This window comes from Castor canadensis, chromosome 15 (genome assembly GCF_047511655.1).
Source record: "Castor canadensis chromosome 15, mCasCan1.hap1v2, whole genome shotgun sequence".
NCBI classification, from domain to species: domain Eukaryota; kingdom Metazoa; phylum Chordata; class Mammalia; order Rodentia; family Castoridae; genus Castor; species Castor canadensis.
The window spans coordinates 79,662,324-79,677,917 of record NC_133400.1 but is presented as its reverse complement, the minus strand read 5'-3'; the positions used below and the strand labels follow the sequence as shown (position 1 = coordinate 79,677,917).

The window sequence follows — 15,594 nt, the reverse complement described above, 5'->3', positions numbered from 1 at the left end:
AATGTGGTATTTATACACAATGGAATTTTATGCAGCCAGAAAGAATGAAATTTTGTCCTTTGCAGCTAAATAGATGGAACTGGACAACATCATGTTAGAGAAGTTAGCCAGGCTCAGAAGGCCAAAAGCCACGTTTTCTCTCATGTGTGAATACAGACTTTATACAAATACAGCAATACAGTGAAAAACAGGTCACGCTAAGGGAAGGTCACATCCCAGAGGAGGAGGGTAAAAGGAGGAAGTTAAGAAGGTGAATATGGTTGATGTACTTTCTATATAAGAATGAATATATAATTTTTAAACCAAGTTGAAGCCACTGTAAAAAATGTACTAAGGTAGAAAGAAGAAAAATAGAAAAGATGAACCAAATAGTGCTGCTATAATACACAAGGAAACTCCCTGTGTAGCTATCTTAAACAAGCAAAAATGTCATTCTTTTTCTTTTTTTCTTATACAAAAATCAGAAAACACGAGGGCGAATCAGGTCCTGCCTGGTGGGGTACAGTGGGAGGAGACAGGAGGTAAGGAAAGGGTATGGGAGGGTGAATATAGTGCAAATACTGTGTACACATGTATGTAAATGGAAAAATGGTATCTGTTGCAACTATTTCAGGAATGAGGGGAGAGAGGCATAAAGGAGAATGGTGGAGGGCATGAATTAGAGTATGATATAGTTGGCATATTGTAAGAACTTTTGTAAATGCCACACGAGTACCCCCACCCAGCAAAATTTTTAAAAATCAGTATTACAATAAAAATTGGGAAAAAAAAAACCTAGCAAGACATTTTGCTAAGGACTGAAGATGAGCAAAAAAAATACAGATATCTATATTTCCATTGTAGTCTAGAAGGCTACAATGGAGACAGAACAGCAAGAAATGGCTATATATGCAGTTCAGGTCTTAAAAAATGGAGAGGTGTCTGTTAAGAAATGAAGACATATTAGAAATAAAAGAAAAAGAATAACACATTTACAATACTCTAGGAAAGAAATTGTGAGCCTTTATTGGCAAGTAAAGAACTTAGAAGTCGTCACTACCATCCTCACAACAAAAGAAGAGATCAAACAGAAAAGTGAACCTTCACAGGTTCACTAGAGAACTGAGATCGCAAGCCAAGTTATAACTTACCTATCTCTGGCATGTTGAAAACTACAGAGAATCATAGCACAGGTAGGCAACTGACAAGAACACTAGAAGGATGACTGACTGCTGGAGGTGGAGCAAGAGCCTGGTCTGGGGGACAAACACTCCTGAGGGTACAGCTACAAGGGTTCTCTTATGGGGTTTTTTCTGAGTTTTTCCTCCAGGAGTCCCAGCATGTTCTCAAGGGTGAAAAATCAAATAGAAAAAAAATCCCTTTGTGCTTCATGGAAGAGGAGGGGTAAGTGACCATTGTGATATAAGCCCAGTTTTCTGATCTCCTTAACAAAGGAAAAACTAACTTATCAGAGCCTAAGCAACTTGGGTTTTGCCAAAGCCTAACCAATATGAGAAAAGGGAAATACCCTAATCAAGCCCCTCTCTTGCCCTCCTGTCTTACTTAAGGATCATAGCAGGAACTGAGAAACAGTCCTGAAGGTCATGACTAAAGGGCAAACTTACAAGGGACTGAGATCTAATCAAACAATTATAAAAGATTTCCTTCATCAAGCCACAAAAACACAGGGAGGAGTCTTCATGCATATTGCCGAATGAAATAAGCCAATCTACAAAGGTCACATACTGCATGATTCCAACCATATAACATCTGGAGAAGATAAAAAGCTATCCAGACAACTCTTAACATTTCAGTGGCTGTAGGAGTTTTAGGGGACAGACAATGAGGAGATGGAGGGGATTAGGTGGAGCTGAGGGTTTTAAAGCAGGGAAGTTTCTCTTTCATAGTATGACATTACACATCTATCAAAACTCATAGAACTGGAGTACACAAAGAAAGAACCCCAATGATAATGATGGAATGTAGGTAATAGTAACAGGTTGATTCCACTTCATCAACTGCAGCAAACAGACCACAATGCAATCCTAATAATACAGGAAGCTGGGGAGGGGGAGGGGTTAAGTGGGAACTCTAACTCCTGCTCAACTTCTCTGCAAATCAAAAAGTGTTCTTGAAAAGTAGTAGTTCTGTGCGCTATTCTAAGCCTATCATCACCTGTGTCCAGGAGACTCAGGATTCTTGTTGTTGAAGAAACAAGGCGAAGATGAAGGGAAGAGGTTAAGTACAAACCCTGTAGTCTTCTATTTCAACTGGAACTACCAGTATAAACTAGGGAGGATGGTGGAATCTGGGGGAGGTAGGACTTAGGGGAAGGTCATTTAGTGCCCAAGGAGACAGTGGGACTCCAGCCCCTTCCTCTTTTTCTTTTTGCTTGCTGGCCATGGGGTAAGCAGTGTGCTCTACCATACTGTCCCAATGCCACCCAGAACTCTCACCACCAGATTTTGGACTGGAATCTCCAAACTATGAGTCAAAATAAACCCTTTCTCTTTAATTACCTAAGGTATTTTGCTGCAGTGATGGAAAACTGACTAACACAAATATAACTTGAACTTAGCACCATCCAATAAAGAGATGGAAAAACCAGAAACAACCCAACAATAATGGTAACAATCACAATAATCTGTGGTCCAGATATCGATCCTGAAATATTTCCCACCAAGAAAAAGAAAAACAAAAACAAGAAAACAATTGTTAAAGGGTTTTGTAGAGGAATGAATGATTCTATGCAGGGATGTATACAGATATCTGGTACTCCTACCAGAAGCCCAAAGCAACAGGTCCACTTGATGTTGGACTGGCCTCTCCAAACCATAAGCCAAATAAAGCCTATATATCACCTTGTCACCCCAGACTTCAAAGAAGCCATCAAAGACCAGAGTCCTGTCCAATAGTCTGAAGAGTCTACTAGAAGAGGCTCCCAAAACTGAATAATCTGACCTTGAACAGGACAATACTGTAAGACTATAATAAGGATGCAAATATTTTTTAAATGCAAAAATTCTGTGACCTGAAAAATTCCACTTTCAGAACTGATATTATTGAGTCTGGGGTATAGACTACAGTTTCCTAGGTGACTGTAATATACAAACAGGTTTTTGAGCCTCTGATGTAGATTACATGGATCCATTAGTGAGGTACTTCTCAGAGAGGACCTTGAGGTGTGAACAAGGTTTCTGGGATGAAGACAATGGTCCACTGCTTGGCCTGGTAAGCACCATCTGTGAAAGTATATCATACATTAAGAGTGCTAAGCTTTGCCTGCCATGTAATTTTCAAGTATTTCCCCCATTTGGGTGATTCTTATCTTCTACTTTAACAAGCATGTAACAGCAAACTCCATCACCCAGTAATTTACTCCCCAGTATACAACCAACAGAAATGTAGGCATGTGTTCACCAAGACACTTGTCCACATGTTCACAGCAGCACTGTTCATAATAGCCCTAATTGGAAAATACATGATCGATAGCTTGCTAGTACTGTAACAAATACCTGAGGTAGTCGACTTACAAGGAGAAGAGGGTTATTCTGTATCATAGTATTCGAAGTTCTAGTCCATGGTTGGTTAGCCCTGTTGCTTCTGGGCTTTGGACCTGGGGCAGCACACCATGGCGGGAACCTATGGGGGAGCAAACCGGCTCACTCAAAGCAAGACCATAGGGAAGGTGTGGCCCTACAATCATCCTGAAGGAAATGCTCCAATGACCACCTTCCTCCCTTTAGACTCCACCTCTTAAAGTATCCACCACCTCCCAATAGTGCCAACCTGGGTTCTAAGCCTTTAAGAAATGGGCCTTTGGGGACATTGCAAATACAAACTATAGCACTGTCCAAACAGCCATTAAAAGCAAAATGGATGAAAAAACTATGGAAGTCACTCACAGATCTACAACCAACTTCACATAAGTGAGTTTTACAACATAAGGGTGGGCTAGAGAGAATCTTTTCAATGATGTACAAAACAAGCAAAATAAACCATACTTCCAAAGTCAAGACACTGGGTATCCATTAGGGGACAGTGACTGGGAGGCACAGGGGCTCCAGGGGTACTGATAGTGCTCTGTTTCTTGGTTTGAAGATTTGTCAAGTTGTACTGTTAAATATGCATTTATTTATATGAGAACTTTGGTAAACTTTTTGTGAACTGGACCTTTTAAAAAGTATGTAAAAGTTTTAGAACCAGAGTTCCCATTTCCCCAGATCCACTGGCATGAGCAAGGATAGGTCATATCCTGAATGCATTCCTAAACTGACTCAGAACTAGTAACACATCCAGAGCAGGCACTATGACTTCTAGAACATGACCAGATTGATAGTCAGCACCAAGCATGCTCACTGAAATAGCCATTTATCTTTGTCTCCTCCCCCTGAGAGCATGACCTGTCAGAAAACTTAGAGAAATGAATAAGGGCAGACAAAGTAAGCCAAGAACATGACTCCTGAAGTGACAGCTTGTATGCAAATCTGGTCTACCATTTTCTGCCTGGATGACTTTGAGCAAGTTACTTAGTCTCTCTAAATCTGTTTCCTCAGCTAATAACTGGAGGATAAACATTATAGTGAGTGTGACTTTCTCTCTCTCTCAAAAGGAGCAATGAAAAGTTTACCAGTGGTGCCTAGTAAACATGTACATGCGTTAACACACTCTCTGTTACCATGGCATGGTATTTCCGTTATATTAGCTGTTATTTTATCCTTCTAACAAGGACACACAACTTGTAGGACACAAATATATGATGAATAAGTATCTCTGACATGGCTTGAAGACTTAAATATTTACAAATAAAAAAAAAACTTTACATAGGAAAATTTACAAGGCTGCCATTCATAAACTGACGTTTCAAACCATGTTCCTTTTTCTGGTCTCTGGCCCTGAAAAACTGAAAAGCCAAATACTCTACCAATAAACTGAAGTTCCTTTCATCAGGCCCCACTCTCCCTTAAAATTATACACTGCTCTGAGCCCAAAGAAATAGTTAATAGTTACACAGAGAAATGTATGAAAATGAAAAAGATCTTTAATAGGTATAGGCCAATTACAACTCAAGTTACCATTTAATGTAATCCTGGTTTATTCTGTCTGCCTATGAACCAGCATTCCCCCAACATAATCTTTTCTAGTACCCTACTGCATAGAGCATCATAAGCTGATGTTCTAAGTTTGAAGACAGAAGAAAAGTATAAAAAGATCCCAATTCTAGTCATGCAACACAGTTAAGATGAATAGTTTTTCAGGCAATCCTAAAGCAAAGGGAAGGGTTCAGCTGATAGTGATCACAAGGAGATTGCCTTGCTTCTGTTTTCTTCAACAGTTAATGCTCTGCCCCAGTCCTGTAAACCCAAGTTTCCAAGTTGGCAGGCGAGCCCAATGACACATTTCACTTGCCTAGCACAGTACTTTTGAGTAATTCTGAAACTGAATGCCTTCAGGTAAGGCAGGCCAGCTCTGTTAGCCCTGGAGATCTCCACTCCTTAGCATCCACCCACAGTGGGCCCCTGTTGACCCTAAAGAATGGGGAAAAAACAGCATAATGTTAGACAGAAAAGGTGTCAGACACACTTAAGCACGATCTCTGAACCCAGCAGGGCCTGTATGATGCTGGGGACTCTGAGCTTTGATCATATGCACCACAGGGTGATGGTCTGACACAAAAGGGACTTCCCACAGCGAGGGCATTTGTAACAGTAAGAACCTCTGATGCAGATGTTATGGGCTGAGCTATGTCTCTCTAAAATCCCTATGTTGAAGCCCTGACCCCCAGGACCTCAGTATTTGACTGTGTTTGGAAGCAGGGCATTCCAAGAGTTAACTTAAATGAGGCCCTTAGGACAATCCCTGACTCAAGTGACTGTCATCCTTGAGAGAAGAGGACATCTGGACACCAAGAGGCATCAGGGATGCCCCTACTGGAAAGGCTATGTAAGGACAACGGGTGAAGAAAGACATCTGCAGGCCTAGCACAAATCTTGGACATCCTGTCAGAAAACAAATTTCTGTTATTTAAGGCACCCAGTCTTTGGTATTTTGTTAAAGCATCCCAAGGAACTCAAAAAAGTGGTAATGTTATGCTATCATTTTCCTTTTTTGGCTTTACCATATTTCAGATCCAAAATACTGTTTAACATGATTAAGCCTCACACTGCACAAAGTGGACACTGTGAATTCCATTCCACCTTCACCTTTATTCATTTATTTATTTTGGTGGTACTGGGGCCTTGTGTTTCCTAGGCAGACACTATTACTTGAGCCACATTCCTAGCCTTTTTTGCTTTAGTTATTTTTCAGACAGGGTCCCATGCCTTTTTGCCCAGCCTATTCTAGACTGCAATCCTTCTGATCTCCACATTCCACATGGCTGGGATTGCAGGTGTACCCCCACCTGCAATCATTAGTTGAAATGGGGGTCTCCCTAACTTTTTTGCCCAATCTGGCCTCAAATTCATTCCTTTCCATGTCCTCCTCCAAATCTCCATCTCCTGGGTAGCTGGAGTTACAAGCCTCCATCACCATGCCTTGCCTGCATCTTACATTAAGAAACACACTGGCTAATCAGAATCTCTCCACTCAGAAGCTTGGTGCAAGGCAAATGGTGACAACAGCAACATGAAAGATGCTTCAGATCAGACTGACCATAATGCAGGTAAGGTTTCTCTCCCTGTGAGTCGCAGAGGTGATGATGGTTCAAGCCTGTAATCCTAGCTACTGGGGAGGCAGAGACTGGGAAGAACAGAGCAGGAAGAATGAAATTCAAGGCCAGAATGGGCAAAAAAGTCAGCAAGATCCCATCTTGACAATAAAAGCTGGGCGTGGTGGCATGTGCCTATCATCCCAGCTATACAAGGAAGCATAAATAGGAGGATCAGGGTCTCCTGATCCAACTTGGGCATAAAGCGTGTCCCTATTTTTAAAATATCCAAAGCAAAAAGGTCTGGAGGAATGACTCAAGTGGTAGAGTGCCTGCCTAACAAGCACGAGGCCCTGAATTCAACCCTTAGTACAGCACCCCCCACCAAAAAAATAAATAAAGAGTTGACCTTTTATCAAAGAACGAGCCAAGAGCAAGCAGTGGCTCCAGACCTTGGGAGATGAGATGGTGCCTCTGGTCTCCTTAGAAATCCATAGCAACACACAGAGGCTCAACGCTGACCCCTACTGGTCAGACACTTGAACTAGAAAGACTTTATGGGTCTTACTTTTCCCCTTGCTTTAAAAAATAAACCCACCTGTGCAAACTTGCTAGCCAGAAGTACAAGGGCTTTATAAGACATGAAATCATTGGATCTCATGTATAACTAGATTGGGCTTGGTTTCAATCAGGTTTGTGTAAATTTATGAAGAGAATACAGGGTTCCGTTTCTATTGTTATCCAGGCTAACCAAAGCACTGACTCTCACAAGAGCTGACTACAGAGACAAAGCATTGGCACATGTCTTCTTATGGTAGAAACCTCCTTTGTTATCTGATAAATATAAGTTTAGCACTGCATGAAGATTCAATACAGAGGAAAGCCCCAAAGAACTTAGTTTAGATACTGCCCATCATGAACAGATACTCAATAAGTAGCTATTACGTGCCATACAGTACTTTAATTCACAATCAAAAACTGTCTCATTTTTAATGTGTGTCCATCACTCTCACCAAAGCCTAAGCCACAAGGGCATCACTAAAATCCTCTGACTGCCCAGATGTCCTCTCCCCTTCCTGTACTGCTCAGGGTTCTGCATTTGCCAGGCTGAGGGCACAGCTGCTCCCTCTTTCCCCAGCCCACTGTGTCCAGCCACCCAACTTCCAGGGATCAGGAATCGGGAAAGAATGAGGCAGCAGTGCCAGGGCATTGAGACACTGAGACAAGTGCACATTACCAGCTAGAGAAGCATCCTCATCAAGATAACCAAGAAATAAAGAGATAGCAAGTTGCAGTTTTTACACAATCACAGGCAACAGTTCCAAAAATAATAATAGCAAGCGTTAGGACTAATACTGCCAGGTAGTACAGACGCTAGGAGGAGTTTCCCTTACTATTCTCATGAGGAACCTGAGGCACAGAGAAGTTAAATGATTTACCCAAGGTCGCATGGCTAGTTAAAAAAAAAAAAAAAAAGTTGCTTATACAAAAGATGCCACAGCCAGGCGTGGTATACACAGCTATAATCCCAAATTCAGGAGGCTGACGCTGAAAGATGGCAAGTTCCAGGCCAGCCTCAAAAAAAAAAAAAAAAAAATGCCACAACCAAAGCTAAAATGTCAAATACTTACAAAATGTCATTATTAAATGTTCAGTTACACCAAAGAGGTCACAATCTTTCTTTGTCTTTATGTTTCATCTTGATATTCTCTTCCAAATCTGACAGATTTGACAGTTCTGTCATGATCATGAAGGTTGTACATGATTTTCTTTCTGCAAAGTTTAGGAGAAACCTAGAGAGAGGTGACAAGTCTCCCAGAGTTAACCTAAATTCCATAACCAATGGCAGTAACATTCTTTTTTTTTTTTTTCTTTTGGCAGTACTGAACTCAGCACTTTGCACTTGCTAAGCAGGCACACTACCCCTTGAGCCACACCTCCAGCTCTTTTTGCTCTGGTTATTTATGGGGGAGGGGAGATCCTTGCTTTTTGCCTAGATGAGCTTGGCCTGGACCATAATCCTATTTTACACGTCCCACCTTATCTGGGATGACACCCCATTTTTTCCATTGTGCTGGGGTCTTGCAAGTGTTTTTTGTCCAGGCTGGCCTGGAACCTGATTGTTCTGATCTCAGCCTCCCACATAGTTAGGATGACAGGCACTGTCACTGCACACAGCTATTGGTTGAAATGGGTGGAGGGGCAGAATCTAATAAACTTGCCTGGGTTGGTCTGGAAACCGTGATCCTCCTGATCTCAGTCACCCAAGTAGCTAGGATTACAGGCATGAATCACATGGCTAAAAGCAGTAACATTCTTACCTCAAAAAACTTTTCCCAAATCAGTATGCCAGATACAGCAGACACAGAGAAAATACTTACTCCAGGCTGAATGGGGGGGTGGGTTAAAATCTAGAATACTTGTAGATCTTCTCAGAGGAAGTGACACTAAAATGGAGTCATGTAGACAAGTCACTCATTCTTTCCACAAGCATGGATTGACAAGGGGTGAGCTGGAAAGAAAAAGGGAAAGAGGGCTTCCTAGGGCTGATACTGGGTGTTTCCAAACACAAAGATGGGCCTATAAACACAACTTAGAGAGAGGGAAAATAAAAGATTTTAACAAAAATTATAGCTAAAATTATACCCTCCCACCACCAGCCCTTTTTTGCTTTTGTTATTTTTCATACTTTTTGCCCAGGCTTGCCTTGAACCATTATGTTACTATCTCTGCCTCCCCTAGCTCTTCAACCATTTCCCAACTGCGTTGCCCACATGCATTCCTGACAAGGATGACAGCCTTCCAGGTTAAACAGGGCTTTTGAAATAGCATCTCCAGCTAACCCATGATTATGTTTGTGATTATTGTTCCTGGCCCATTAGAAGAACCACTCCTTTATTATTGCATTTGATGCTAAACTAGTCCTATGAATAGACTTAGACTCCCTTTTGTCAATGAGGAACTTGAAGCTCAGAAAGGTTAAGTAGCTTCTCTAAGGTGACACAGTGCTAAGGAGCAAAATTTGAATGCAGTCTATCCAACTCCAAGGCACTGCTCTATGTGGTCTCAGAGTGAGATCTTGGCATCCCTAGAATCTGGCTGGGCTGGCAGAAAACTGTAGAACCCGTCTGATGTCTGACTCCAGACCAAGAAACTTTCCCCATCCAAAAGTTTTTGGTATGGAAACTCGCTCAAACGCCTTTAAAAGGTAACTTACTGTATTTGAGGAAGTACGGTACTTTGTCAATAAGACTCAACTCAACTCTCCCAAGCAAAAGACAGGCATCACAAATACTTTAAAAAAAAACAAAATAACAAACCCTCCATTCTTACCTTCAAAGCTAAGCTTGTGCTTATCTTTTGAGGAATTAAACAGAGTAAAGGCAATGAAGGCAAAGCTTGAGACTCAAGAAATAATTATTCTCTGCATGTGCAAGAATGTGTCCCCTATGTTTAATGTCCCCTATGTTTAATGTCCCCTATGTTTAATGTCCCCTATGTTTAATCTGGATAACATATAACTTCCAAGGTTGACACTGACATAACGTGAGTAACACTGCACTTTGCATAACCGTGTCAAACATTTCAAAACACATATATACTAAGCAGTATGTGCCCAGTTGAGAGACAGGCTTCTGAAGAGCATTCTGGAACCCTGCAGCCTCTAAGGAATCCAGTGGGCAGGGAGTTAGCAGAATGCAGCCTTCCTTGGCCCAATGCTATAGAAACCAGAGGTGAGATTTCCAAATTAATTTCCATGGAACTCCCAAGAGGTGCTCCTGCTTTTCTTTAGCTGCTTCTTTGGGAAACTGCAGAATGATCTTGCTTTCCACCATCCGACGTAGTATCAGAAACATTTGTTTTCAGGAAGCAAGTGGCTATCTTTTCTTCTCTACTAAGAGCCAAGGCTTAAAAGAGATAATGAACTGAAATAGCTAAGCCACTTTCCCCATTTGTAATATTACATGGAGTCTCCTCTTCCAAAGCTGAGGAGTGTAAAACTGCTATGCTTAAAGCAAACTCTCTCTTCAAACCCATGGGGAAAGGGTGTTGTAGGCTGAGAGCTGGTGTGTGTGGTGGGGGAGGGTGGCGGGGTGAAGAGACAACTGTACCAGGCCACTTGCCTACAGTCCACACTTTTGCCTCTATAGCAACAGGGCCCAAATAATCAAATAATGATCATGACCATGGCAGAGCTGGGAAGAGGCACCCATGGCCATGTCCAGATCCTCAGCTGCCAATTTGGTACCAGAGACGTTTTGCTCTGTTAATGCCACCATAAACCTGTCCCTAATGCAAGAGAACAACACATATCAAGAAGACTGAAGCCAGGTACCAGTGGCTCACACCTGTAATCCTAGCTACTCAGGAAGGATCGCAGTTCAAAGTCAGTCCCAGCAAACAGTTTGTGAGATCCTATCTTGAAAAAAAAAAATCATAAAAACACTGGTGGACATCTCTAGCAATAAAGGAAATGCAAATTAAAACCACACTAAGATTCCACCTCACCCCTGTTAGAATAGCCATCATCAGCAACACCACCAACAACAGGTGTTGGCGAGGATGCGGGGAAAAAGGAACCCTCTTACACTGTTGGTGGGAATGTAGACTAGTACAACCACTCTGGAAAAAAATTTGGAGGCTACTTAAAAAGCTGGACATCGATCTACCATTTGATCCAGCAATACCACTCTTGGGGATATACCCAAAAGACTGTTACTCCAGAGGCACCTGCACATCCATGTTTATTGCGGCACTATTCACAATAGCCAAGTTATGGAAACAGCCAAGATGCCCCAGCACTGACGAATGGATTAAGAAAATGTGGTATCTATACACAATGGAATTTTATGCAGCCATGAAGAAGAACGAAATGTTATCATTCGCTGGTAAATGGATGGAATTGGAGAACATCATTCTGAGTGAGGTTAGCCTGGCTCAAAAGACCAAAAATCGTATGTTCTCCCTCATATGTGGACATTAGATCAAGGGCAAACACAACAAGGGGATTGGACTATGAGCACATGATAAAAGCGAGAGCACACAAGGGAGGGGTGAGGATAGGTAAGACACCTAAAAAACTAGCTAGCATTTGTTGCCCTTAATGCAGAGAAACTAAAGCAGATACCTTAAAGCAACTGAGGCCAATAGGAAAAGGGGACCAGGAACTAGAGAAAAGGTTAGATTAAAAAGAATTAACCTAGAAGGTAACACCCACGCACAGGAAATCAATGTGAGTCAATGCCCTGTATAGCTATCCTTATCTCAACCAGCAAAACCCCTTGTTCCTTCCTATTATTGCTTATACTCTCTCTACAACAAAATTAGAGATAAGGGCAAAATAGTTTCTGCTGGGTATTGGGGGGGGGGAGCGGGAGGGGGTGGAGTGGGTGGTAAGGGAGGGGGTGGGGGCAGGGGGGAGAAATAAACCAAGCCTTGTATGCACATATGAATAATAAAAGAAAAATGAAAAAAAAAAAAAAAAAAAAAAAACACTGGTGGAGTGGCTCAAGGTATAAGCCCTGAGTTCAAATCCCAGCACGGCAAAAAAAAAAAGGCTGAGAGGCTAACTCGTACAAAACCTAAGTTAATGGTAGGTGTCTTCATGATGGATAATGGTTACCAAACACAAGTCATCTATCTACAACTTTTCATCTCCTTTCCTTTTGCCAAGATGTGCCAATAGCATGAACCCCAACCTGTGTCCCAAGCACACACCACAGATTCACAGCAAACTGGACCCTGCTCACTCCATGCCTAGCAAGCTATTAACCATCCTTTAGCATCTCCTGAAATAATATTCTCCTCTTCTTGGTTGTCATCCTGGACTGGATCTCGTAAACTTGTAGGTCTCACTGGTCATCCTTTCCTTCATTTGTCAAACATTTTGGAACACTTACTGTGTTCCAGACACTAGTACAAAGAATACCAATATAAATAGTGCATCACTTTAGTCTTCCAGTAGGGAAGAGAGACTTTTAGATTTACTAAAGAAAGAAAATTACAATCCTGTGTAATAGGAGTCGGGAAGCAAGGCAGTCTAATTTCACATAGGAGAAAATGTCTACATCAAGTTGGTAGACAAAGAAAGTTTCACACATCTGTGATATCTGAGCTGATTCTTGACAGGTAAGTAAAAGGATTTCAGACAAAGAAGAGTGGGGAGGATCAAAAACAATACTTGCAAAGGTGCAAAGATCAGGACACTCTGGCTCAAGCAGGGCAATGGACTCAATATGGTTGGGATGCCAAATGCATGGAAGAGATAAGGTTAAGGTTAGGTTCAGAAAGGGCTTGTATGTCACACCCAGGAACTGGGAGCACTACTGTCAATAATGGACAGCTAGAAGTGTTTAAAGGAGGTCCAAACTAAAGTCACATTTTGCCTGAAGAAATGCTGCATTTGATGTATTGGATTAAGTTGCTAACATTTAAAAATTAAGAAAGTTTATGTAAGAAATTTGGAAGTTTGGCTTCTTTAAAAAGTACTCTGGCACTGGATCTGAATAGCAGGTGGAGTAGCTGTCCAATCACTGGGAAACATAGTATGCTGTTCTTAACCATTCTTACTGTGGCATCTGAGTTTGCAATCCCTAATTTTAAGGAAGAGAATAACACTATAAAATGAGTGTTACCAGAAGGTAACACTGATAGCAACCTAGTGATTAACCCGGACTTTGGAGGTAAGATGGAAAGTTTGGAGCACAGGGCGTTAACAACTTCGGAGCTAAATCAGGAGACTACAGACCCAAAAACAGATAACAAGTCAAGAACTGTTTACAACACTCCAGCCACAGATTCTTATTAATCCTATAGTTTTTCATATGCCATTTGCTCGTGGGCAAAAGCTATATTGGGAGAAAGGAAGAGTGATTCAAAACTGATTTCCAAAATTAAACAAAGTGGCCATTAGGTAAACTGTGTGGAAAACCCACCCAAATGCCATAAATCTGCACAGACAGCTAATGAGGGACAGCCACGCTGTCTGTGTGACTCTGATCCTAGATTCTCATGCTCGTTTTCCAGGAGGATCAGAACAAATTCTGACTGCAAACTTTCTGAGCGAAGCTCCCCTCTAGAGACGTTTACAAAAGCAGAGGGTGGGATCGAAACCACTGTAATCTCCCCTACCTGGAGCAGCAGCTACTAGGCAAACTTGCAAACCCTTCCAGCCATCCCCAGGGGAAGGCCCTGTCGGAGAACTTACACAACCCGCTGACATCCAGCATGTTGGAGATGCCCCGGTCACTCATGTCCACTTCCGGCTGGTTCTTCTCCCGGCTCTCCTCCACCAACTTTTTCAGAGACTTGGACATATTCTGGAGCAAACGACAACAAAGCAGTGGGCGATGGCAGGAGGAAGGTGCAGGGACGGGAAGCAAGGAACCCTCCGGCAGCCACTCTCCTGTCGGCCTGGGCATAGAGGGCAGGGGTCCGGGAGCGGCGCCGGGAGGAGGATGGGGCAGCGGGGAAGGGAACGGGAAGGGTCCAGCACGGTTCTGGCCGCGCGGAGAGAAGCAGACCCAATGCAAAGCCTCACACACTCACCGCGGAGGGTGGCAGCTGACACGGTGACCGTGGAAAGTCCGCAGGGCACACTCAGGTGACGAAAGATGCAACCCGTTAAGGCAAAACGGGATCCCCACAAGGAACACGCCCTGTCCCGCCGCCCAGCGCAGGCGCACACAAACGCACTATCGGCCCCCACACCCCTTCCGCGCCCTACACTTCCCAAATTAGGAGAAGTTTACTAGAGGTGGCTGGAGGGCGAAGCTCCGCCCATACAAAAAATGTGGACTGAAACCGGCCAATCATATCCGTGTGTTGGCTTTTTGATTCCGCCCCACATCGAGATTACCCTATCTCCCCCAGGTTTGCGATTCTGATTGGACCGGAGCTGGCGCGTGCGCACTAAGTACGCGCATGCTCAGTTGGTTGGTTGAAGGGAGGAATTCCATGGGCGGAAGCAGGGAAGTTTGGTGGGGGAAAACTCAAAAGGGAGTAGTAACTGAAGACAGAGAGTAGCTGGGAGTGGGCCCTGGGAAATCTACAAGTAAATTGTTCTGAGTGCCCTGCTTTTTTAATTGCACTCCATCTGCCAGAACTTGCTACCCTGAGTCCCTTCTCTGCAATTGTGCCTTTAACAGCCCTTGCAGAGGCATGCTGCCTGTATTATGAGCTGAAGACAAGAACTTGGTGATGATATATGCATGTCCGGCTGGCAGCTCACAGTCATAGTTTTGAAAGCTTGTAAGTTTTTGCATCTGGCTATTTTGCACCTGACCTTTTGGTCGTGAGCAACAAGAATTCCCCTTAGGGTAAGATGCAAGTAGGCCTGGTTCTGTTGATTCACGTATATAACCCTACCTATCTGAGAGGTTGAGATCAGGAGGATGCCGGTTCTAGGCCAACCCCGGCAAATACTTAGCGCGAGACCCCATCTCCAAAACAACAAAAGCAAAATCGATTAGAGGAGTGGGTCAAACGGTAGAGCCCTGCTTTGCAAATGCAAAGCTCAAACAAAGGACTGAGTTCAAACCCCAGTCCCACCAAAAAAAAAAAAGAAAGAAAGAAAAAGGCATTTTTTTTTCATTTTTCTTTTATTATTCATATGTGCATACAAGGCTTGGTTCATTTCTCCCCCCTGCCCCCACCCCCTCCCTTACCACCCACTCCACCCCCTCCCGCTCCCCCCCCCCAATACCCAGCAGAAACTATTTTGCCCTTATCTCTAATTTTGTTGTAGAGAGAGTATAAGCAATAATAGGAAGGAACAAGGGGTTTTGCTGGTTGAGATAAGGATAGCTATACAGGGCATTGACTCACATTGATTTCCTGTGCGTGGGTGTTACCTTCTAGGTTAATTCTTTTTGATCTAACCTTTTCTCTAGTTCCTGGTCCCCTTTTCCTATTGGCCTCAGTTGCTTTAAGGTATCTGCTTTAGTTTCTCTGCATTAAGGGCAACA

At 42.9% G+C, this 15,594-nt stretch overlaps 1 protein-coding gene across 4 annotated transcripts in view; it reads right to left on the bottom strand.

Annotated features, from left to right (window-relative positions):
- Rsu1 (Ras suppressor protein 1) overlaps window positions 1-14,351 on the bottom strand; it is a 197,292-nt gene extending 182,941 nt beyond the window's left edge. Inside the window, exons 1-2 of one of the 4 annotated variants that reach the window (XM_020161101.2) lie at window positions 14,177-14,351; window positions 13,836-13,947 (exon numbers count right to left, since the gene is read on the bottom strand). In XM_020161101.2, the coding sequence (XP_020016690.2) occupies window positions 13,836-13,944 (109 nt within the window). In that variant the 5' untranslated portion in view covers window positions 13,945-13,947; window positions 14,177-14,351. Of the gene's footprint in view, window positions 1-8,259; window positions 9,064-13,835; window positions 13,948-14,176 lie in introns of those variants that run through there. The other 3 variants (XM_074056593.1, XM_074056591.1, XM_074056592.1) reach the window with 3 other exon arrangements.
- Window positions 14,352-15,594: the final 1,243 nt, after the last annotated feature.